Source organism: Microcaecilia unicolor, chromosome 4 (genome assembly GCF_901765095.1).
Source record: "Microcaecilia unicolor chromosome 4, aMicUni1.1, whole genome shotgun sequence".
Lineage (NCBI taxonomy): Eukaryota > Metazoa > Chordata > Amphibia > Gymnophiona > Siphonopidae > Microcaecilia > Microcaecilia unicolor.
Genome location: NC_044034.1, coordinates 141,345,965 through 141,371,717, shown reverse-complemented (window position 1 = coordinate 141,371,717; position 25,753 = coordinate 141,345,965). Strand labels below are relative to the sequence as shown.

Sequence of the window (25,753 nt, the reverse complement as noted above, 5' to 3'; positions counted from 1 at the left end):
TTCATGCTTCAGCCACTTTCTACTGTGGCTGAAAAATGGTCACATACTAATTTCCCCATTAGCGCGTGGCCATGGCCATTACCACCAAGTTCACTTACCACCACCTATTTAGGAGGCAATAAGAGCTCCCGCACTACTCCCTTACTAATAGGGTAACACGCAGTAATGTGCCTGCACTACCCGATTAGCGCAGGCATGCCCATTCTGTGCCCTCAGACACACCTCCCGTGGCAAACAAAATAAAAAATATTTTTTACTATGGGAGTAGTGCGTGCTGCTGCCCAAACTACCATGGTACTGCCTTCTTACCGTGGGGTAGGCCCGTGTGTGGCCAACCAAGCCTTAGTGAACGGGCCCCTGTATGAGGCCATTATTTTATTTTTTTAATTTATTTTTAATACATTTGATTACCTGTTTGCATATTGATCAAGGAACAACTTTCAAAAAGTTCAAAGACTAGGGGGCACTCAATGAAGTCTGCTATTGAGATAGACACGGGGAAAGCCACTGCTTGTCCCTGGGATCAGTAACATGATTCTTGCTGCTATTTGGGATTCTGTCAGGTACTTGTGACCTGAATTGGCAACTGTTGGAAACAGGATACTGGGTAACTGGACCATTGGTCTGACCCAGTATAGCTATTCTTATGTTCTTCTGCTAAAGGTTATATTGTTAATATGTTTTATATTTTAACAAGAACAATACATGCTGGAAACCAATCAACAGCGACCTCAGTTATCCTTAGCAGATAAACAAATGTTCTTTGCCAGCCACTTTTCTAACTGTGACCTTTGGTAGTACCAATTTTCACTTCAGTCCGAAAAAAAAAATTGGGAGTCATTTTCTGTGTAATCTTGTGTTTTGGACCACAGACAGCAGCTGTTTCTAGAGAAACATCTGCTGCGTGCAGACATCTTAGTTGCATCCTTTTCTGCCATGAAAGGATTTTTAGAGAATGGTAATTCTATTTATAATGATTTACTTAAGAATTTGCATAATTGGCTGCAGTCTGTCTCAAATGGTGCAGCTAGAATAGTCAGTTGGAGCTCTAGCTGAGTCAAGGTTTCTCTGTTACTATTTTTTGCTTTATTATTTGCTTGTTGAATTTCATATCATGCTTAAACTGCTGGGCCTTTCAATGGTGATTTTTGTTTGTGTTTGTGGGCCCTGAAGTTAATATGGGGGGGACACTAGGCAGTGCAGATGTTGACACCACCTCTAGTTCTCTTCTCATTGGGTTGTGCTGCTGCCATTGACTAGGTGGGTCTGACTCCAGGTTGAAGGGGCCTCAGTCCACCCATGGCTATGCACCTGTCTTTCAGAACAGTGAAGGAGTGGCCTAGTGGTTAAGGTGGTGGACTTTGGTCCTGGGGAACTGAGGAACTGAGTTCGATTCCCACTTCAGGCACAGGCAGCTCCTTGTGACTCTGGGCAAGTCACTTAACCCTCCATTGCCCCAGGTACAAATAAGTACCTAAGCCGCATTGAGCCTGCCATGAGTGTGAAAGCGCGGGGTACAAATGAAACAAAAAATAAACAGTGGCAATTTCTCACAGGCAGTATTCAGATTGAGTGGCACTTTTTCTTTAGACCGCTCCCTTAAAGGTATATAAGCAGGTTGATGGCAACTCTGTTTCACAGTACTTTGAATACCTTTAGTGGGTGGGTCTCATGGGACATTGCTGCTCATGTTGATTGATGCTTATGAGGAGGGGCCTCTAAATGATTGGTTGCTCTGGCAAGTTCATAATCTTGGTCTGAATATAACATCAGACACTTCAGTTACACCTGATCATGACAGCTCTATCTCTGGAGAGGAAGCAGTTTTAGTCACAGGGTTTACTCACTTATAGCTTGTTGCTCATAGATTAGAGTATTTCCACAAGAACCCCGAGTCTCATTACTAGGATAGTTACCTTTATCGCTGCAAACCCTTCTCCATTCCCAGCCCCAAGAATGCATTCACTCAGTCCAGTGCTTATTTGTACTCTCATTAAAAACCATTATTGATTTACCTGTGGAAATGCTTTTGAAAACTACTTTCTAGGTTTTATTGTGTGGTGGCTGAAACTTCCTCTCCTTTGAGGTAGGTAGTTCTGGTTTGTGATTTCACTTAAGTGTGCTGTTTTTGGTAAAGATGGGTCTGCTATTTTGAGCATTTCTGTGCTCAATGGAAAGAATCGTTAATCCTGTGCAGTGCTTTAGGTCTCTCTCCCATCAGACTATTTGTGCAGATTTCCGGTACCATTATGTGGTGCTATACCCCCACCTGACTGATGTGCATATGCCTTTCCAGGCTGGTGTTGGTTAATGCTTGATCAGTCTGCAACAAAGTCATGGTTATATCTACCTTGCTAGTTGATCAGAAGCCTTCCATACTGGAATAATGGAAACTTGGCTGATACAGTGATCACAAACTACATCCTACCCACCTTTGTTTGCAGGTTTTCATAATTTCTTTGGGGCAGGGTCCAAAGTGTAGTTATAATAATTACATGACAGGATCTGGACTTTTCTTCTATACCTATGCAGTCACTTACTAGCTTGGCTATTTGAATAGCATTGTTCACTGACCCTCTGGGGAATGAGACATAAGGTCACACGGTGTGTCCATGGCAAAAGCAAGGTGTGATCCCTGGCTTCCTTCATTCTTGGCCCATTGCTGTAAGCACTAGGCCAGTTCTTCTCCCCCATCATAAGGATCTCATTAGATCTGTAGTAGTTCATTTAGATCTTTTGATTAGAGAGGTGTGGTAGCTGTGTTAAGTCCACTTTTAAAGGTAATCAATAGAAATACAACAAAAGAAAACGTGGAAAAGAAAATAAGATGATACCTTTTTTTATTGGATCTTTTGATGAATCTGCAGTAGCATTACCAATTTTAGAAACAGTGCTCAAAAACAACCTATTGGGTCTCCCTTCTATTCTTTTTTCTCTGTTGCATTAAAACATACCTTGTGCAAAGGTAGCAAAAGGCATGTTAATAAGTATTGAGCTAAAGCAGTTTCTATCCTCCCTGTCTAGGCTTTGATAATTTTTCTTTACCTTTCTGTACATGTGTAAGGATCTAGGGGCTAGTTTTAGTCATAATACCCCCCCCCCCCCCCCCCCCCCCCCCCCCCCCGCTCCTTAGGATTTTCTAGATTTGCGAGTAAGGTCCTTCTTACCTGATGTTAATTGCTTTATTCCTGAGCATGAAGTCCTTCGGACCTGTGGAATCAGCAATAAGTAGTGCTATGTTTGCCTTGGATCTGTGCTCAGTTTTTGTACTTAGACTATAAGGAGATGTAGCTGATACGTTGTTAGGCATCATACAGGCTTCCATAACTCAAGGTGAAATGCCAGCAGCCCTTAAGTGATGGCATTCACCCTCTGCTCAAGAGATCCCTTTCTTGACTTCAGCAGCCCTTTGTTGTCCTATCTCAGTTTGCTATGTTTGACCAGTTGGTGCTGACTCAGCTCCAGACTGTTAGCCATTCTGTTATGAGAGAATTAATTTCCCTTTTTGTTTTAAGGTCATTGCACTGGTATAAGTGTAAGAAAAAGTGAAATATTTTCATTCTTTACATATTTTAATGTATTGTGGGCATTTAGGATCCATTAAAAGAAAGCTCTACTGATTCTGTCATTTTAAAGTTAATGAATCCCTACCTTAGATATATTTTATTCCTTTGGGATCCAGAGTTTAGCTTTTAGGTAAAATTAGAATTACAATGTGCTTTATTAAAAGGAATAGAACACAGGCCAAATTGCTGCTAATTAATGAATTGCATGTAAAAACTAATTCTGCCGTAATGTTAAAGTGCTAATTACATTTTTTCACCAATATGGAAGGGCAGTTAAGATATAAGAAGGTGTTTAATTTCACCAAAGATGAGTTATTCATAGCGAACTACTGCAGTGCGGTGTAAGATGGACTTTAAAGATGGCGGATCAGTGAATATGAACAGGAACCCATGGCTCTTTTCTTAAACGATTACACTACTGAACTCCTAATTAGTTTGTAAACTTTTTCATTTTTAACCATAGTCCAGATGATGTATTAACAGCTTTTAGTCAGACATCACAGTAAATAATAAAGACAGATTTCATTTTCACCTATATCAGTGTAAAGTGCATTAGGCTGAGGATACCATCCATAACCCATGTCTCGGTGACACACATATAATCCAATTTACAATCCATAATCAGATGTCTGACCATATCAGCCTTATTCACAAGTGAACAAATGTTAACAAGCCCAAACTGTACCACCTCCTTCATCCTCACCTCTGTTGTTACAAGCATGCAGTAGTAGAACCCTCTAAACTGCCACACCTGTAACAGCTTCCTAGCCCTAGCAACTTCAACTAACTCGCCATCACAGCATAGCTTTTCTGCTCCTCTCATAAACGAATTATCTGTCTTTTATAACAGGAAAAGCAATTAAAGGTGAGACCAATCAAATACAGTGGTCCAGGTGGCAACAGTCATACCAAAGGGGTAAGCCCTTTTGGCACTGCACTGTCTGAAGTAGCGTGTATAGGCACAGTTCAGTAACACCACGAGGTGTGGAGCTCACCATCTCCTGAACTTGAGGAGGAAAACCTACAGCGCTTCACAAAATACAAGTTGATGAATAACAGCAGAACAGAGCATTTAATTCCTGTATGATTTTACCATGATATTTAAATGTTGAAAGTTATACTTACAGTGTTCATCCCTCAAAAAGTGCAAAAGCCTAATATTCAGCAGCAGTCACCTGGTTATCAGGCTGCTACCTTGATAGATGCCACTGATTAGGGCCTTACCTGGATTTACAATGACATTCTCCAGATAATGCCACTGAATATCTCTGCAGACTGCCTCGTCGCTATCCGGATCATAGGCTCCAACTTTTCAAAATGATTGGGGTGCTAAACCCAATGGAAATTACTTTTCCCTGGCCACAATCGAGGAAATTTATTTCAATATTTGGGGTGCTCAAGCACCCTCAGTGCTAGGGTGGGTTGGGAGTGGAGCTAGGAGAGCCGCAGTATTAGGTTATCCATCCAGATAATTTAGAACAGCAAGAAAAAGCTGTTGTAAGTTATCCAGATGGTTGTCTGGGTAATGGCACTGAATATCGATGTTAACTGGATAATCACAGCTCTGCTAACTACACCAGATACTCAGTGTCAATATATGGAGAGCAGCTGAATATTCAGGTGTAACATCAAACACCACAGCACGTGGTTACAAGAATCGTTGACTGTGGAGTTTGAATAAACACTGTCATCGCATAGGAGTTGAGTCATACTTAGAAACGTAGGAGCATGATGGCAGATAATAGCCAAATGGCCATCCACAGCAATCATTATCTCCTCCTTTCCCTAAGAGATCCCAAGTGCCTGTCCCATGCTTTCTTAAATCCAGACACAGTCCTTGTCTCCATTCATCCACCACCCTTTCTGTGAAAAAGTGTTTTTCCTTAGATTGACTGAGCCTATAACCTCTGCCCTCTCATTCCAGAGTTTTTCTTCATTTGAAAGAGTCTCACCTCCTGTACATTAATGCTACAGAGGTATTTAAAAATCTCTATCATATCCCCTCTCTCCCAATGTAAAGGGAATGGGACTTGATATACTGCCTTTCTATGCTTTTTGCAACTACATTCAAAGTGGTTTACATAGCATATACAGGTACTTAATTGTACCTGGGGCAATGGAGGGCCAAGTGACTTACCCAGAATCATAAAGAACTGCGTTTGGACTTGAACCCAGTTCCCCAGGAGCAAAGTCTGCTGCACTAACCACTAGGCTACTCCTCCACTCCAAATTGAGAGCCTTAAGTCTGTCCCCATGTGCTTTATGACAGAGACCACTAACCAGTTTTGTAGCTGCACTCTGGACTGACTCCATCCTGTTTATATCTTTTTGAAGGTGGATTTTCAAAATTGCACACAGTATTCTAAATGGGGCCTCACCAGAGACTTAAACAAAGGCAGTGGTGATCCTAGGTCGGCTGCCACCTGGGGCGGGTCGCCGCTACGCACCCCCCCCCCCCCCCCCCGGGGTACAACAGTGTCCATCCCCCCAGGGTGCAGCACGGCCCCCCTCCCCGGCGCATCAAGCCCCCCCCCCCCCCCAGGGTGCATTCCTGGCTGCTGGAGGGTGCAGAGAGCAGCCGCACACCTGTCGGCTCCACTGGCTCCCTCTGCCCCGGAACAAGAAGTAACCTGTTCCAGGGCAGAGGGAGCAGGGAACCAGTGGAGCCGACAGGCACGCGGCTGCTCTCTGCACCCTCCAGCAGCCAAGAATGCACCCGGGGCAGACCGCCCCCACCGCCCCGCCCTTGCTACGCCACTGTACAAAGGTACTATAACCTCTTCTGCTGGCCATTCCTCTCCCTATGCACCTAAGCATCCTGTGTTGGCGTTGACTATCACCTTTTCTACCTGTTTAGTCACCTTGAGATCATTCAACACAACAGTGGCATAGCCAGACAGCCAGTTTTGGGTGGGCCTGAGCCCACAAAATTTTCTCTGCCTCACCCTATCCCCACCTCAAAATATAAATACTTTAGCTAATGAGGATCCCCATGCTCTGTCAGCTGAAGACTTTCTCTGAAGGTGGCCAGAACTCTCTCTTACCAAACTTGGCAGGCAGCAGCAATGACCCTAACCCATTGATGCCAGCACCCCACACATGCATAGTTGTCAGTGGCTCAAGGATGCTGTTGCCAACTGCAGAGCTTGGTAGAAAGGAGTTCTGGCCATCTTTGGAAGCGGTCTTTAGCTGGGGATGCTTAGGGATCCTCACCAGCTATACAGCAGGGGTCAGGACTGGTGTTAGACCTGCTTGGGCCCAGGTCAGAAAAGTAAAGGTGGGCCCCTCTCCTCTCTGCCCCCCCCCCTCCAATTTCCTACCTGCCATTACTATCACATCAACAGACCTTCACCAAATACAGATCAAGGGATCACAAATTAGAAATAAAAATATTTAGACAAAAATTGAATGGGAACCCCAAGAAGTTAAACTTGGCATTACTGCACCACTAGAGACGTAAAACAGAAATGCATTTCCTTTTTTACTGAACACAATACAAAGACATTTGCTATGCACATTTCCAAAAGCTAACATATTCCATTTAAAACATTCAAAATAAAATGCTTTGTTTCCAACTTTGTTGTCTGGACATTTTATTTTTCCATCTTGCTGGTTCCAGTTTCTCTTTTCTGCTTTCCTGTCAGTCGTCTGCTAATTCTTCTTCAAGTGGCTGCAGTCCATTTGTCTTTTCTCCTACATAAGTACATAAGTATTGCCATACTGCGACAGACCAAAGGTCCATCAAGTCCAGTATCCTGTTTCCAACAGTGACCTATCCAGGTCACAAATACCTCGAAAGATCCCAGAAAAGCTCAATACATTTTATGATGCTTATCCCAGAAATAAGCAGTATATTTTCCCAAGTCAATTTAATAACAGTCTATAGATTTTTCCTTTAGGAAGCCGTCCAGACCCTTTTTAAACCACCTTTACCACATTCTCTGGCAACGAATTCCAGAGTTTAATTACACGTTGAGTGAGGAAATATTTTCTCTGATTCGTATTAAATTTACTACTTTGTAGCTTCATCACATGCCACCTAGTCCTAGTATTTTTGGAAAGAGTAAACAAACAATTCACATCTACCCGTTCCACTCCACTCATCATTTTATAGACCTCTATTATATCGCCCCTCAGCCGTCTCTTCTCAAAGCTGAAGAGCCCTAGACGCTTCAGCCTTTCCTCATAGGGAAGTCGTCCCATCCCCTTTATCATTTTCGTCGCCCTTCTCTGTACCTTTTCTAATTCCACTATATCTTTTTTGAGATTCGGTGACCAGAATTGAACACAATATTCGAGGTCCGGACACACCATGAACTGATACAAAGGCATTATAATGTCCTCACTTTTGTTTTCCATTCCTTTCCTAATAATACCTAACATTCTCTTTGCTTTCTTAGCTGCCGCATCACACTGAGCAGAGCATTTCAACTTATCATCAACAACAACACCGAGATCCCTTTCTTGGTCGGTGACTCCTAATGTGGAGGCTTGCATTACGTAGCTATAATTCGGGTTCCTCTTTCCCACATGCATCACTTTGCACTTGCTCACATTATATGTCATCTGCCATTTAGACGCACAGTCTCCCAGTCTCGTAAGGGCCTCTTGTAAGTTTTCTCAATCCTCTCGCGATTTAACAACTTTGAATAACTTTGTGTCATCAGCAAATTTAATTACCTCACTAGTTACTCCCATCTCTAAGTCTCCCCTGTCTGTTCCCTCACTACTCCTGCTCTGATATATTGATCATTCCCTTTTAGCTCTTTCCTGCCTCACTATCACCCTTCTCCTCCTTTTTACTTTTCAACTGCCTATCAAATTTCCATCTTCTTCTTTCAGCCACTAGCTCCCATTCCCCATCTCACTCTTTCCCCAGCCCTACATTCTCTTTCATCTTCAGTCTACTTTCCATAGCCATATTTCTACCCTCTGTAATCACTATCCTCTCATTCATTTCCTTGCCACCTCCTCCACCTGGCCTCTCCCATAGAGTTCCACCATTCCTATCATCTTCCTCCCTCCACCCTTCTAACCAGCATCTGATCCATCTTCTTCCCCTCCTCCCATCTCCCGCATGGTCCAGCATTTTTCCCTCTTTCTCACCTCATCCTCCTGTGTACCTCTCCCTCCCTCTCATCCACCCCCACGTCCAACATCTCCCCCTCTCATTCCCAATGTCCACCATCTCTCTTCCCCCTCCCTTGTGTTCTGGGTCCAACATCTCTTTCCCCTTCCCTTGCAGCATCTCTCCCTTCTTTACCATCATGTCCAACATTTCTCCCTTCCCTCCAGTCCTTTGTCTAACATTTCTCCCTCCCCATGTACCATTTCTTCCTCCTTTTCACCCCTATGTTCAACATTTCTCCCTCTCTCGCCTCCTATCCCCTTTCTATTGGCACGTCTCACTCTCCTCCATCTCATATGCAAGATTTCTCCCTTCTCACTCCTCTACTCCTGTGCTGCATCTCTCCCTTCTCACCCCTCTACTCCTTTACTGCATCTCTCCCTTCTTTCCTCATGCAGCATCTTTTCCCATCTTCCCTCCCTCGTGCAGTATCTTTCCCCTATGTTTCCTCCCCCCATGCAGCATCTATCCCCCATCTTCCCTCCCCTGTACAGCACCTTTCCCCCATCTTCCCTCCACCATGCAACATCTTTCCCCCACCCCATGCAGCATCTTTCCCTCCATCTTCCCTTACCTCAAGCAGCATCTTTCCCCATCTTTTGCCCCTTCCCTTCTCTTTCCTATCCCATCCACAACTCTCCTTCTCGTGCTTCTATGGGTTTCCGGCAGCGGCAGTGATTTCCACATGCTGCCTGCTGCTCAATGACCTCCTTGCAACCACTAAGTGCTAACCCGTAAGCCTGTCCTCTGCCACATCTTGGCTGGGCAGAAACCGGAAGTTGTGGCAGAGGAGAGGCTTCTGAGTTAGCGCTTAGCGGCTGCAAGGAGGTTGTTGAGCGGCAGGCAGCATGTGGGAATCGCTATGAGCCTGCGACCAGTGGAAGCTGCCTGCTTTAGGGACCTCTACTGGGTGGGCCTGACCCCAGACTGGGTGAGCATGTCTACACCCCTTTGACACAATCACCCCAAGTCTCGCTCTTCTTTTGTACACAGAAGTACTTCACTCCATATACTATACCATTCCCTTGAACTTTTGCAACCTAAGTGTATGACCCTGCATGTCTTAGCATTAAATCTGAGTTGCCAATTGCTGGATCACCCTCTGGGGTGTCCACCGTATTACAGAGTTTGGTATCATCTGCAAAGAGACAAACCTTACCAGACAGTCCTGCAATATCACTCACAAAGATGTTAAAAAGAGCCAGCCCAAGGACCGATCCCTGTGGTACACCACTAATAACAGTCCTATCCTCAGAACAAGTTTGATTTACCACTACCCTCTGTCTCCACCCACTTAACTAGTTTTTAACCAAGTCAGTCACTTTAGGACCCATACCGAGGGCACTCAGTTTATTTATTTGGCATATAAAGGGAAAGGGAAATGGGACTTGATATACCGTCTTTCTGAGGTTTTTGCAACTACATTCAAAGCGGTTTACATATATTCAGACTGCAATAGTATGATTGTTTAAAAAAGAAAGAACTTAGAATACTATAACTTCTTTAATGATAGCAGCTGGGTATGAAAAACATTAATTGCTTTTGATTCTAAATTTCTTAATATGAAACACACTGATAGTAGTGAGGAGGAGGAAAGTGCCAGTTGACATTATGGACTAAATTTAGTAAATGGTGGCCAAATGTGGGCACCGGAAAAAAATGCACACTTAGTGGAATTCTATAAATAGCGCTCCAAGTTGGGTGCCGTTTATCGGGATCCAGGCCAAACTTTTAGGCACCAGAATTTACTCCAGCTGAACCCTGGTGTAAATATCCGCTACTAAATTAGGTGCAGATCTCTCATAGTGTGTGTATCCTTAGTGAATGCCCCTGACCCGCCCATGGCCATGCCCCCATTCCAGTTGTGTGCTAAAGGATTTGCTTGCACATCTTTATAGAATAGCACTTACCAAGATGCACGTGTTAATCCAAGTTGTTGCCAATTAACACCAATAACTTTCAGTGACAAATTATTGGTGCTAATAGGCTTGTTACTCAATTAAATTGTGGATGCAAATTGGGTGCATGCACAGTTTTAAGCGCCATTTTTACAACATTGCCCTGTAAATCTGATAATTTGATATGTCATAGATACTGGCTTATCTAATATATTTATTCTCAAATAGTTCCAGAGAGAGTTTGGCATTATATGAATAGTCATTTGGGGATGAATTCTATAAATCGTGCTTAAAAAATTAGCGCTGAAAAAACCTACTTAAACACTATTTTGTAAGCTGCATCTAAAGTTAGGTGCAGTTTATAGAATAGCAGTTAAATCCTGGAGGTTGCATGTAAATTTAGATGCGTCCATTGCACCAACAAAAACGTGCTATAAATGTCCCACCTAAACTTATACGGGGAACCCCAGAGCCACAGCTACGATCTACCCCGAACCGCCCATGATCCATTTCTGCATCCCCTTTTTCAGGATGTGCATAAAAGTTAGGTGCATACATCTTAATTGATTTCAATTAGTGCCAATAATTGCTTGTTAAGCCAATTATTGGCACTAAATTGTCTAATTCAATTAAATTGTGCACACAATTTTTAGTGACTTTTATAGAATTATGTGGTTGATGTGGCCCTATAGATTACGTTTTTCAACAAAACGTAGAGTTATGTTACAGATCCATGCTTGTCTCTACCTTTATTTCCATATAAATATTTAGATTTTTAGGCAGAGGATTATGGGTCTGCTCCAAGGGTGGGTTGGAGATGGCTACTCAGGTGTAGGACATCTTGGAGCCTTAGGGCTTAATGAGCGAGTTGGAGTAAGGTATAAGCATGGTTGCTCAGTTTGGGTGACTGAGATGAGTATTCCAGGAAAGATGCTTGTTTTAAATAGGTATTATTTGAGCTTGTCTTTATGAGAATGATGTGTTTGTTATTGTTTAAAATTATTTTTTTGTTTTTTTTCTGTTTATTGTTTGCTGTAGTGAGCAGATTCTTATAAGCTGGGAAGGTTTATATAAACTATGAAATGAAATATTTCTGTGGGATAGTGGCTCATGGGAGGCTATGGTATTACAGACTGACAGCAGGCAATATTTCTATTGTATACATGTATTTAGATATGCTTGCAGTTTTGATTTAAAAAAAAAAAACTACCTGAATTAGTCACAAAAGACATTATTCATGAATTCAGATTTTAGAAAGAATGTAATACATTATATGCTGTGCCCCTGCTGCTTTAAATTACGTTTCCATTCACCGCGTACAGATGGTGTTCTCTGTGCAAAGTTAATTTCAATCCTAGGAATGTAAAGTTGCTGCTAAAAGATATGTTTGTTTCTAGTTTCATTCTAACCGTCTAATTATTTAGTTAAAAAATAGTGGAGGCATGTTGGAGTAAAAATATTTCACCGAATCCAGAAAGAAAGCATTTTCTCATTAGGTTTAAAATTATTCTGCCATTGTTTTTAATTAAGACAGAAAACTGTCCTCAACTGAAAACAATTTCTGTAAACTTTAAAATTGGATTTCTATATGCTTTGCTTTTTAAAGAAATCTAGTAAGTTTGAAACAAGATATTTCCATAAATGTCTAACAGCTTCCTTTATATATAATCACTTGAGAAGTTACTTGACTATGCTGTATGTTTCTTGTAGAATCCATGTTAGCTAATACATGTCCTGTAGAGGCTCAAGTTCACCTTGAAGACATGTCATGGAACAATGGTATGAAGATTTTATTATCTATTACAACTCTTTTTTTGACTGTACAACAGCAGTTGAGCACTACAGATAGAGAGAACCAGATAATTAGTATGGGTTTTAGGCCAAATGTTTTTGTGAGACACATAGATCAGTGAGGGACTGGAATTAACTTAACTTTGTGCTTCAGCCTCAGGATTGTCAGATTAGGTGCTTTGCTCCTCTTGGCTGTTTGTCACATAAAGGACTGTTTCTATTCTTTGCCTTCTGCATTCTGACCTTAATGTGGCCCATGAGACACATTTTCTGTTACATTTGCTTCTGCATGTCTCATGTCCCAGATCTCTTATTAAAAGGTGACTAAAGTAATCGGAAACCAAAAATGTGAAACAGTAGAAAAGTTACAGAAGTTCACACGTGTAACTTTTTCAGACTGCTTATGGACCCAGGACATGAAATATCAGCCTTGCTTAACATTTTGGGTCCACTAATTTAGTCACCTTTTCTCAGAAATGGTCACATTTGTATGTTACGTTTGGTGTTTCTGCACTCTTTCTTCCTTGCTGTGCTGTTTCATAAGAGGAATGTGCTACCTTTCCTTGTCCATGATGCTTGGTGCTAGAATCCCAAAGTCTTGTATATTGTACCATTTCATGTTTATTATTTATGTATAATGTTGGGTATCGCATTGACCATTCTCCATTCTATAACTCTACCTGTTCTTATAGAGGACAATTTCCAAAGGCATCTAGCCACTTTAATAATGTTTAACATGGCTAGACTTAAGAATTTGAACATGTTTCCCTCAATACAACCTAAAATATGCGTTAGGGATACGTATTTCTTAGCACATATTCAGTTTGCTAGCATGCTGGTGTAGTGCATGCTGTGTTTTAACAGCAATAAATCTATTAGCAGACATAAAAAAGTTCTAATGCACCTTTGATATAAAAATTTTAAAACGTGTAAAGCAAGCCGAAAGCAAAATTGAGCAAAGGCCCAATGAGCCAAAAATATTTGCCCCATGTACATCACTAGTATGCGTGTTTCACAATAAGTGTACTTTTTGTTGTGTCAGAAACAGATGTGGTGGCTGTGGTGAGTAGGAAACAGAAACCATATGCACACTTTGCACCTGCAGGCAAGCAGGTAGAAGGTCCTCCTCTATCCTGAGTTTTGAAAGGGAGTTTGCATTTGTTTATTGTACTTGAGAATAGAGAAATAACACAGGGACAAAGTTTGTCCCTGTCCTGTCACCATCCCCCTGGGCTCTGTCCTCATTTGCAGAAGCTCAAACACTTTATATTTAAATCTTTGTATTAAAGTATAAAAAAGAACAATATGCTGTGCATCTGTTGTTTATAAATCACAAATAGAAAATAATAACGAGCAACTATAATAACCCCCCTCCCCACCACCCTCTACCCGTCCAACCCCAACAATAGCTGACTTCTACTACTCCAAGGAATCTTAATCCACCCTGTTAAAATGTCCAGGGGTACAAAATACAATGCGTTCTGTATGCCCTAAAGGGGGAGAAATATGCCCTAAGAAGCACTGTTATGAGTTTTTAATTTGTGGATGAATCAACAATCTCAGGATTCAGTCTAGCTCTCCTGTCTTCCACTGTCCTTCCTGCAATAGAAGATGTCTTCTTAGAAGATGTGCTGGTAGCAGGAATGTACAGGATCCCCCCTGCAAATTTTTCTAGCTGTGGCCAGCATGTTTGCTTGTTTTTCTAAAAATCAAGATATCCTCATCTGCATCACTCAAACAGAAATAACAGTCCAGTTCATAAACAGGCTTCAAAGTAGAAAATGCTTGTCCCCATCCCCGTCTCATTCTCTACTTGAGAAGATTTAATGTATATGTCAAGTTTTTTAGTGTCTCATAGTTATTCTGTCTGTTGGAAATATATATTTTTAAGCCTATTATGAATATTTAGTTTTCAAATCAGTGATGCAATATTGGTGATTTTTCAGCCATATAAAGGCTAATTTTATAACAGGATACCTAGGTTAATAGGACAACCAGGTGCTTACTTTGTAAACATATAAATACAAACTTTATATCTCACAACAAGTCATTTGACATAAACAGTACTTAGCTTTCATATGTTCAATTCCCCACTGCAACAGTCTGACAGTGTCCAATGTTTTGCTTCCTGCATCAGGGACTGGCGATTACCAACATAGGAGTATTTTCAACAAAAAATAAAGCAACTTATTAATTTCTCATTTTAAAATATAGTCTAAAGAGACTCTAATCAGTTCTCCTCTGGGAGGTAAGTTCATTTACGCTCTTATTCTCTTTTGAGAATCTCAGCTCTTTTATGTAAGCATTCGACGTCAATCAGTCTACACCAATCATGGAGCAGCAAACACCTCTCTCTCTTTCTTCATTCGCCAATGGGCTATTCCAGTGGGAGTTTATTTAAAAAAACCTTTCAGAAAAAATGCTGCCATTTGATCCCATTGAGGGTCTGCTGAGGCTTTTCCTCCAAGTGTTTACAATTTATATGTCCCCTTCCTGCAAAAGACTATATAAAGTAATATATTGATGTGAGATTATATAGTTTCTGATCATATGTTGTATAAACTCCACCATCTTCCACTTATTTTATAAAGGCAAAGACACCATACCAGGGGCGTAGCTAGAAAGCAGATTTTGGGTGGGCCTAGGCAAGAAGTGGGTGGGGACCAAATGTTCTCTCCCCCACCCCCACATCAAAAAAATATCTCAGCTAGTGGGAAAATGCTTCTCTCCAGTCTCTACCCTGATAGTCTGCAGCAGGCATGCGCTGAAAACTGAGCATGCGAAGGTGCCAGTATTGTGCAGAGTAGCATTTTCATTACCATGTGCTACTGTTGGATGGGCCTGAGCCCTAAGTGGGTGGGCCCTGGCCGACCCAGGCCCACCTGTGGCTATGCCACTGCACCATACCCAGATTCTATATATGGTGACTAAAGTTGCACATGTAACTTAATTGATTAATGAGTTAGAGCCCATAATTGACTAACGAATTTAATTGGGATTTATGCATGGATCATATTTTATACAAATCCGTGCGTAAATCCTATAGTGCATAAATTCAAGGGGAGCATTCCCAGAATTTATGCACATTGTTACAGAATAGACCCTATCGGTGCCTAATTTAGACACTGTAATTACTGGTGCCTTAAGTTAGATGCCATTTAAATGCTTAGCCACTATTTTATAAAGGGTGTGGATCCTTAGTTGAATAGCGCTCGGCGCGTAAATTTTTCAGTACTAATTTTTCGACACCATTTATAGAATCCTAGTCCCTTATGTGTTTTTATTAATTGTTAAGTGAAATCATAGGTAGATTGATGGCGCAGACATTATGCCTGTTCAAGAGCATTAATAAATACACAGTTGTGTTATAACAGTGTCCTGCAGGTTATTCCTTGCAGTTCCCTTCTTTTCCAAAGCATCACCGGGGATAGATCTTGGAAGAGCTCAACAGATACACCATTCTTCTGATAATCCTTGTGCTTCCTTGCAAATTGGTAAATTTCTTCTTTAACAGCAAAGCTATTAAGACCTAATACAATGTCCTGGGGCTTATTTTGAACTGAGAACCCCAAAGATCTATGTGTTCGCTCATTGAGAATCGGGGGGGGGGGGGGGGGAGTCTGCCTCTCCTCCCCCCAGGCCTTTCACATCAGATTCAAACAAAAGTTCCTGTTCTATGCGTTTAACAGCCATAAAAGCATCTTCCTCCAGGATTCCACAGATCCTTAAATTGCATCTACAGGTGTTGTTCTCGAGATCCTCAAGTTTCTCCCACAGTTCAAGTTCCACTTTCTCCACTGTGCCCAGTTTTTGCTGAGTATTATCCACCACCTGTATGCGAGATTCCACTTCATCCTGCCTTTTACTAAGATGAATTCTTGTTTAATCTCAGCAACAGCGCTCCAACTATCAGCCCAGACAGAGCGAACTTCCTCCGCAGACCCTTTAGTACAGCCAACAGTTCAGCTAATAGCACAGCTGACAGTTCAGACACTGCTAGAACGTGCCCCATTCTAGCAGTGTGAGCCCTGCTACTGCCACCATCGTAGCCTCGTTTCCTAGGCTCGTGATTTTCAGGGCTTCCTTGTTAATTTGCCTCCTATGTATTTATAGCTCTCCAACTTCTTCTGAGTAGTCATTGTACCTTCAGGAGGGATTCAGGGACTTCCAATTCAAAAGTTGCTTCAATGGAGGGAATCATTGCACAGAAATAGCTCCATTGGAGCTTCACCTCAGAGCGACCATCCATTCTGGTGATGTCACTCCCTCCAGCAGGGAGCCTGTCTTCTCATGTAGGCTCTCTGGTAACATCAACCCCCTAATGTTAGATATTCTGCTTATGCTACCTTTCAGCGGTTGTATTTTATTCTTCTGTATTGTAGGCTGTGGTAGAGGGGATAATATATCATCTTTTTATAAATTTCTTTTTGGGTTAATGTTTTTTTTTCTTTTCATATAAGATTCCTTTTTTGGAATTGTACACTTGAAAGCTTAAAAAATAAATACAAACTAAAATATACACATACAAATACCTGTTCTTTATGGCCCAAACACACAAAGCATATGCACAAAGGCACCTTGTTGTAAAATTGTGCTACAAAGGCAAAAACTACCATGCTCACTTGTTAGCAGATTATGTGAATATTTGCTGCTATTGAACAATAAAACTTTTTTTTCTTTTTTTCTAGATGACCAGTGCTATACTTTCTTGTGTCGTTGTGGTGGACATTATATTCTCTCAGGGAACGAGGCAGAAGATATCTCCTTTATTTCCTGTAATACTTGTTCATTAACAATAGAGATTCTTCACTACTGCTGACAGCTGTTCCAGTAAACCAATTAGAAGATGCTGATCCACTGTGAAAATTTATCTCATTCTCTAAACTCCGAGGGGCCCTTTTACTAAACTGCTATAAAAGGGGCCCTGCACTGGTGGCAGCGGTCATTTTTGCCATGCAGCAAGGCCCCTTTACCACAGTAGCCAAAAATGAAGCAGCCATGTGGTAAGTTCGCACTTGCCGCGCAGCCACTTCAGGGGGGAGCCCTTACTGCCGCCCAGTGATGTAGCGATAAGGGCTCCCATGCTAACTGGGCAGCAGATTACTGCCGGGTAACCCCCTGTGGAAATATTTTTTCCGGAAATGGTGCGCACTAGGTGGTGAAACTACCGCCAGCACCCACGTTGGGCTGGTGGTAGTTCCGGGTTGCTACACGGCAACCCTTTAGTCAAAGGGCCCTTGAATGCCTGGGCATTACATGGAGAAATCAACTTGAAGTACAAATTGAAGGATGATTTATTGTGCTTGATGCAATTTGAAATGAACCATGGACATGAAATATAAGGGCCTCTACCAGTTAAAAAGCTGTTGCATTTTTTTTCTCTGTCTCTATTCTCCTTCCATATTTCTACATGTCTAAATTTAAGATAAATCACAGAATAGTGACGGATAGTTTTTCAACAATTAAATATCAACTTACTTTGCTATCAAAGAATGTATCAATTCTTGCACACTTGGAATGATTATCAAAATTAAACTATTTGCAAAAAGGGAACAACCTTATGTAATTTGATGACATTTTCACGTTTCCATTTGATTCAAATATATTAGCAATGCCACAGCTTGTTAGAAGGTTGCTGTTTTTTTGAAGATTTTTAGAATGAGAATAAGAGAGCAGGCTTTCTGTATTTGAGGTATTTTCAAGATTAAAGCCTAATTTTCCAACTATAGAACAGGGGCGCTTAATAGAGAGAGATATTTCATATGGTTTCTTCAGCTTTCTCTATTGTAATCTGGTGAATTTACCAGTGCCTGTGGATCCTACTTAAAAATGTTATTTTTGTAAAAACAATTCTCATACCTTTGGCACTAAATTATCCTAACAGAGCAAAACAGAATCAAGTGGATTCACACACATTAAATATTGCACTGACTGGAACCCAATAAACAGAGCTGCAACAATTACTGCAGAATTTGGCCCTTCCTGCTACATCATGAAAAACTGCTGTTGTCAATAAGCAGAATTGAAGCAGACACACAAATGGGATGATGTGATTGCACATCATCAGGATGTAACGTTTTTTTCCAGAGCCCAGAACTAAGTGTATAGTTCTGAACCTGTACGGTCCTTCCATCAAAGCAGTCTTGTCAATAACTTTGTTTTGTTTTTTTTATGCTCTGTTGAAAGGACAAGAAAACAAAGCATTCCTGTTTGTACTGGGTTATTCCCTCTGTTATCTAATGTCATTCTGCATTGCCTTAATCTAACAAAATAATAATAAATGGTTTATCTTATTTTACTAATTTTTCTTCTGTTTTCTGTGCCTTATCCCAACTGAAGTCAGGGTTCTATTTCTTGTTGGCATACAGTGGGCAATGCTTTTAGTCAGGAGGGAGTTTGTTTCAGCCAAAAATGTACCGGCATTTTTGGCTGAATTGGAATTTCAGGCTAGTTTCGGCACCAAAGCAAAAACCAAAGCCAGTATTCAGTCGGTCTCTATTATTGTATTGTATTTTCTTTCTTTAAGGTATTAAGGGTCTGGAGGCTGGTACTATACGTAGCCCATGGGATTTTAATGTTATATAAATGTTCTCATAAGGAGATGGATTTACATCCATAAGCATAAATTAGATATATACTGGTTGGAGTACCACTAGGAGAGCAAGCCTCTGTATATCCTGGAAAGTGAACTGTAGTCTGTATACTATGGGTAAGGATACTGTTGATACTCCAGTATAAATTGGATTGGTTTTCAGTTTTACAGTTTAATGTTGGCACCTTTTGTTTTTTTTCTTCTTCTCTTTCTTTGGGTCAGACATTTATACTGTGCACAGTGATTTGTTGTATGTGAATGACCAGTACTGTAAGAACTGAAAAATGAACATGCAGAACTATTGTTAGTATCCAATGTAATGCCCATTTTTAACAAAGGTTCCAGAGGTGATCTGGAAAATTATAGACCAGTGAGCCCGACGTCGGTGCCGGGCAAAATGGTAGAGACTATTATAAAGAACAAAATTACAGAGCATATTCAAAAACATGGATTTAGTGAAAGGAAATCTTGCCTCACCAATCTACTACATTTCTTTGAAGGGGTGAGCAATGTTTGGCCCTGTTGGGGCTGGCTGGATCACAGAACCAGAACCCAAACCCCTACCCAAACCAAATACCCTCATCTGTATTTTTGTTGGACACCAGCCTGGGCAACCACAAAAAGATAACTATAAACAAAACAACCTTATCATGTTAGCAACTGTTTATTCTTACAAAATTAGAAGCCAAGCAGAAACTAGTTTCTTAGGAAGAATAAGCAGGGGCAAATTGGATACATAAGCAAAAGTGAAAAACAGCAAGTGAGGCACCTAAGCAGCCTCTGGCTCCCCAGAGACCCAGAACTGTCAGTGCCCCCCCTGCCCATAGCAGGGGCGTATCTGCGTGGGGCCTCAGGGGCCTGGGCCCCCGCAGATTTTGCCCTGGACCCCCCTACCGCCATCAACCCTCCCCCGCTGCCGTTCTTACTTTTGCTGGCGGGGGACCCCAACCCCCGCCAGCCGAGGTCTGCTTCCACCTGCCGCTGCCGTAAAAACTTCTTCTTCAGCCGGCGGGGGACCCCAAACCCCCGCCAGCCGCCCCGCGGTGTTTAAAATTCATCTTCGGCCTCCGTGGCCGTGCTGCTGTGATAGGCGCTGTTGAAATCCACTTCGGAGTCTGACGTCGCAGCACGTACAACATACAACGACGTCAGACTCCGAAGTGGATTTCAACAGCGCCTATCACAGCAGCACGGCCACGGAGGCCGAAGATGAATTTTAAACACCGCGGGGCGGCTGGCGGGGGTTTGGGGTCCCCCGCCGGCTGAAGAAGAAGTTTTTGCGGCAGGTGGAAGCAGACCTCGGCTGGCGGGGGTTGGGGTCCCCCGCCAGCAAAAGTAAGAACGGCAGCGGGGGAGGGTTGGCGGCGGGAGGGGGGTGGAGAGAGTCATTGGTGGCGGTGGGGGATCGGCGGCGGCGGGGGGGGGGGGCTAAAATGTGCCCCCTCCCTCTGGCTCTGGCCCCCCGTACCGCCGGAGTCCAGATACGCCCCTGGCCCATAGTATCATCTCTCAGTTCAGAGTACAAAAAAGCTGGTTCTGTAATACAGTGGCGTACCTAGGGTAGTTGACACCCGGGGCCGGTCATTTTTTAACACCCCCCCCTCCAAAATCTAGTACTAGGCATGCCGAGAATACAAAACACTCAGGACCTATAGAGCAATTCTAGCATACCATAAGCAGTAATTTCTACAAGTCACACAAGGAAAAGGAAAGCATCTTAAACACTACAGTGAGCACTAGAACATCAATTCACCTACTGTAAAACAAAACCAGGCAGAATAACACAGATCGTCCATCTTGCACAGTCAATGCCAACCGAAAGCCATGTCTTTTTCACAAACACAGATACACCCTAATCCACTATAGAATAAGCAATAACCTTTCTATTTAGACAAAAATTAAACTGAACCCCCAAGATGCCAGACTCTGCATACAATGCAACACCACAGAAACAGAAAATGTCCCCTAGTACTGTGCAAAACATAAAGACAGCAGATGTAAATTTGAAAAAACTAACAAGTACCAATCACCACTTTACAAATTAACAAATAGAAATAAAACAAATATAGAAAATAAAATAATACCATTTTATTGGACTAATACATTTAGCTTTCAGAGGCCAAAACATCCTTCCTCAGGTCAATACAGTATAGTGCTGTTACAATATCCTATCCAGACCTGAGGAAGGGGGTTTTGTTCTCTGAAAGTTAGCCAAAATGTATTAAAATTAGTCCAATAAAAAGATTACCTTGTTTACATGTTCTATTATAAACATTAACACAGCTACAATACTACTTTATCCTAAAGCAAAAAAATATATATTTTATTTACAGTTTGTCGTCTCTGGTTTCTGCTTTCCTCATCTTCTTTTCACTGTCTTCCTTCCATCCAGCATCTGTCTTTGTTCTCTCTCTGCCATCCAGTGTCTGCCCTCTCTGCTGTCGCCTCCATCCAATGTCTGCCCTCTCTCCCTGCCCCTTCCATCTACATCTGCCCTCTATCTCTGCCCCTTCCAACCACCATCTGCCCCTGTCTGCCCTCTCTCTCTCCCCCTTCCATTCACTGTCTGCCCTTTCTATCCCTTCCATCCACTGTCTGCCCTTTCTCTCTGCCCCTTCAATCCATCATTTGCCCTCCCTCTCCCATCTATCCAGGGTCTGCCCTCCCTCGCCTCCCCCTTCCATCCAGGATCTGTCCCCTCTCTCTTCCCCTTTTTTCAGCCCCCAGTTCCAGCCCCACTATCCCACCAGTCCCCAGTTTCAGCCCCAGTCCTTTTCTCCCACCAGTCCCGAGCTTTAGCCCCCAGCCACTTCTCCCTGTCCCCTTTTTAGCCCCCAGTTTCAACCCCAGGCCTTTTCTGTCACCAGTCCTGAGCTTCAGCCCCAGCCACTTCTCCCTGTCTCCTTTTCAGCCCCCAGTCCCCACAATTTCAGCCCCTGCCGCCTTTCAGCCCCCAGTCCCAGTACTAGCCCCCTTATCCCACCTACCCTCCTTCAGCCCCCAGTTTCAGCCTCTTTCATCCACATGCCTTGCCCCCCTTTTCAGCCCAACCCATTCTCCCACCTGACCCAGGCATGCCCCATTTTCCGTCATGACCCCTTCTCAGACCCCAGTTCCAGCCCCCTTCTCCCATTTGAGAGCCCCCTCCTCCCATCTGAGAACCCCCACCCCACCCCAGTCCCCTTCTCCCATCTGAGAACCCCCCTCTCTCATCTGAGAACCCCCTCCCCACCCCAGTCCCCTTTTCCCATATAAAAACCCCTTCCCCCCCATGTGAGAACCCCCACAACACCCCTCTCCCATCTGAGAACCCCCTCCCCACCCCAGTCCCCTCCCCACTCGTCCCCTTCTCCCATCTGAAAACCCCCTCCCCTCTAAGAAACCCCACAACACCCCTCTCCCATCTGAGAACCCCCTCCCCACCCCAGTCCCCTTCTCCCATATAAAAACCCCTCCCCTCCCCATGTGAGAACACCCCTCTCCCATCTGAGAACCCCCTCCCCACCCCAGTCACCTTTTCCCATATAAAAACCCCTTCCCCCCATGTGAGAACCCCCAGAACACCCCTCTCCCATCTGAGAGCCCCTCCCCACTCCAGTCCCCTTCTCCCATATGAAAACCCCCACCCCACCCCACCCCATCTGAGAACCCCCTCCCCACTCAGTCCCCTTCTCCCATAAGAAAACCCCCTCCTCTCCCCTCCCCATGTGAGAACCCCCACAATACCCCTCTCCCATCTGAGGACCCCACCCCGACCCGACTCTCCTGCTCCCACCCTACTTTTTAAAAAAAAATTTTGAAGCGTCGTTGCAGGCAGCGCCTCGCGTCTGCCCTGCTTGTAAAAGAAGTAAATCTCTTCGCTTCGTCGTCATCGGGCCTCACTATGTCCCGCCCTCGCGGAAATTACCTCAGAGGAGGGCGGGACATAGTGAGGCCCGACGACGACGAAGCAAAGAGATTTACTTTTTACAACAAGCAGGGCAGACGCAAGGCGCTGCCTGCAACGACGCTTCAAAAAACATTTTTAAAGGTAAAGTGGGTGCAGCGGGAGCGAAGCGGATCACCCCCCCCCCCACCCACTGACACCCGGGGCGGACCGCCCCCACCGACCCCCCTTGGTACGCCACTGCTGTAATATGTCATTGTCTCATTATTAAATGAGCGAGAAGGCACATAAAAGATGCATTTCCTGGGTCCTTATTGACACATCCTCAGTAAAAGAACCCTTATCTCACTCCAAAAGTTCAGGATCCAGTTCTCACAAAGGGCAAGATGCACTAAAGACTCGTTAAAGCCCTTTCCTTACCGATTCCCTTAGCGAATCGGTAAGGAATGGGCATGTATTCTCTATTCCGTTGTTAAACAGTCGGCCGGTCAAGCATGCGCAGAGCAGCCAAGCATTATGCTGGCTGCTCTGCGCATGCCAAATATGCCTCCCTGTGCCGCCTGAAGACGCCACGCTGCTCACCCCCTCTGATGCGTCTCGACAGAGGACAGTGCAGTTGAGGACGCCCATCCAAAAAAAAACGTCCGTTTTGGCCATCATTCCCCCTTGCAATAATATAAACATCTTTTTTGGCAGTGCTTCACTCAGCTGAGACCTGGAAGTCTCTGAGCCAATCACAGTGCGTTTAGCACTGCCAAAAAAGACATTTTTATTATTAAGGGGGCTAAAATGGACGTTTTTTTTTTTTTGGATGGGCGCCCATTTTGGCCGCCTCCCCCCCTTGCAATAATAAAAACGTCTTTTTTGGCAGTGCTTCACCCAGCTGAGACCTGGAAGTCCCTGAGCCAATCACAACGCGTTTAGCAAATGCTAGTGTGCCTTAGTAAAAGACCCCCTCTATTACCTCACTAGTTATTCCCATCTCTAGATCATTTATAAATATGTTAAAAAGCAGTGGTCCCAACACAGACCCCTAGGGACCCCACTACCCTTCTCCATTGAGAATACTGAACATTTAGCCCTACTCTCTGTTTTCTATCTCTTAACCAGTTTTTAATCCACAATAGAATGCTACCTCTTATCCCATGACTCTCCAATTTCCTCTGTAGTCTTTCATGAGGTACTTTGTCAAATGTCTTTTGAAAATCCATATACAAAATATCAACTGTCTCACCTTTATCCACATGTTTGTTGTTGGTGGGGGTGTAATGATGAAGGCCCAGAACATGCTTGTCCAGTGCTGGTAAAGCGAAGTTTCTTACCTGAAGCAGGTATTCTCCGAGGACAGCAGGCTGCATATTCTCACATGTGGGTGACGTCACGTCGGCCCCGGAGGATTTTCCAGCAAAATCGGCAAAAGTCTCTTCCAGAGCGTTCTGTCGCGTGAGAGGATCACACCGCGCATGTGTGCGCACGATTTCCCACTCGCGGCGCGGACATGCTCATCAGTTGAATCCAAAAGATGAAAGAAAAGCAACTCCAAAGGGGAGGTGGGGAGGGTTTGTGAGAATATGCAGCCTGCTGTCCTCGGAGAATACCTGCTTCAGGTAAGAAACTTCGCTTTCTCCGAGGACAAGCAGGCTGATATTCTCACATGTGGGGTATCCCTAGCCCCCAGGCTCACTCAATACAACAAACAGTGGTCAATTGGGCCTCGCAACGGCGAGGACATAACAAAAATTGACCTGAAACAAGAAATATCTAACTGAGAGTGCAGCCTGGAACAGAATAAAAATGGACCTAGGAGAGTTGGAGTTGGATTCTAAACCCCAAACAGATTCTGCAGCACCGACTGCCCAAACCGACTGTCGCGTCGGCTATCCTGCTGAAGGCAGTAGTGAGATGTGAATGTGTGGACTGATGACCACGTCACAGCCTTGCAGATCTCTTCAATAGTGGCTGACCTCAGATGAGCCACAGACGCAGCCATGGCTCTAACATTATGAGCCGTGACATGGCCTTCTAAAATCAACCCAGCTTGGGCGTAAGTGAAGGAAATGCAATCTGCTAGCCAATTAAATACGGTGCGTTTCCGGACAGCAACTCTCCTCTTGTTGGGATTAAAAGAAATAAACAACTGGGTGGACTGTCTGTGGGGGCTTGTCCACTCCACGTAAAAAGGCCAGTGCTCTTTTGCAGTCCAAAGTGTGCAGCTTGCTTTCGCCAGGAGTTGTATGAGGGCGAGGAAAAAATGTTGGCAAGACAATTGACTGGTTCAGATGGAACTCCGACACCACCTTCGGCAAGAACTTAGGGTGCGTGCGGAGGACTACTCTGTTATGATGAAATTTAAGGTAATGAGCCTGAAGCTCACTGACCCTACGAGTTGAAGTAACAGCCACCAAGAAAATGACCATCCAGGTCAAGTACTTCAGATGGCAGGAATTCAGTGGCTCAAAAGGGGGTTTCATCAGCTGGGTGAGAACGACATTGAGATCCCACGACACAGGAGGAGGTTTGACAGGGGGCTTTGACAGAAGCAAACCTCTCATGAAGCGAACAACTAAAGGCTGTCCAGAGATAGGCTGACCTTCTACATGTTGATGGTAAGCACTAATTGCACTATGGTGAACTCTTACGGAGTTGGTCTTGAGACCAGACTCTGATAAATGCAGAAGGTACTCAAGCAAGGTCTGTGTAGACAAGAAAAAGGATCTAGGGCCCTGCTGTCACACCAGACGGCAAACCTCTTCCATTTAAAAGAGTGACATCTTTTAGTGGAATCTTTCCTGGAAGCAAGCAAGACTAGGGAGACACCCTCAGAAAGACCCAAGGAGGCAAATTCTAAGCTCAACCTGTCAGCCAGACTGTTGTTTACGCCGACCAGATAAA

At 43.6% G+C, this 25,753-nt stretch overlaps 1 protein-coding gene across 2 annotated transcripts in view; it reads left to right on the top strand.

Annotated features, from left to right (window-relative positions):
- Positions 1–17,452, top strand: part of DNAJC24 (DnaJ heat shock protein family (Hsp40) member C24) — a 116,490-nt gene extending 99,038 nt beyond the window's left edge. For both annotated transcript variants that reach the window (XM_030200680.1, XM_030200681.1), the window contains exons 4-5: positions 12,303–12,371; positions 17,072–17,452. In XM_030200680.1, coding sequence (XP_030056540.1) covers positions 12,303–12,371; positions 17,072–17,202 — 200 coding nt within the window. In that variant the 3' untranslated portion in view covers positions 17,203–17,452. The remainder of the gene's footprint in view (positions 1–12,302; positions 12,372–17,071) is intronic.
- Positions 17,453–25,753: the final 8,301 nt, after the last annotated feature.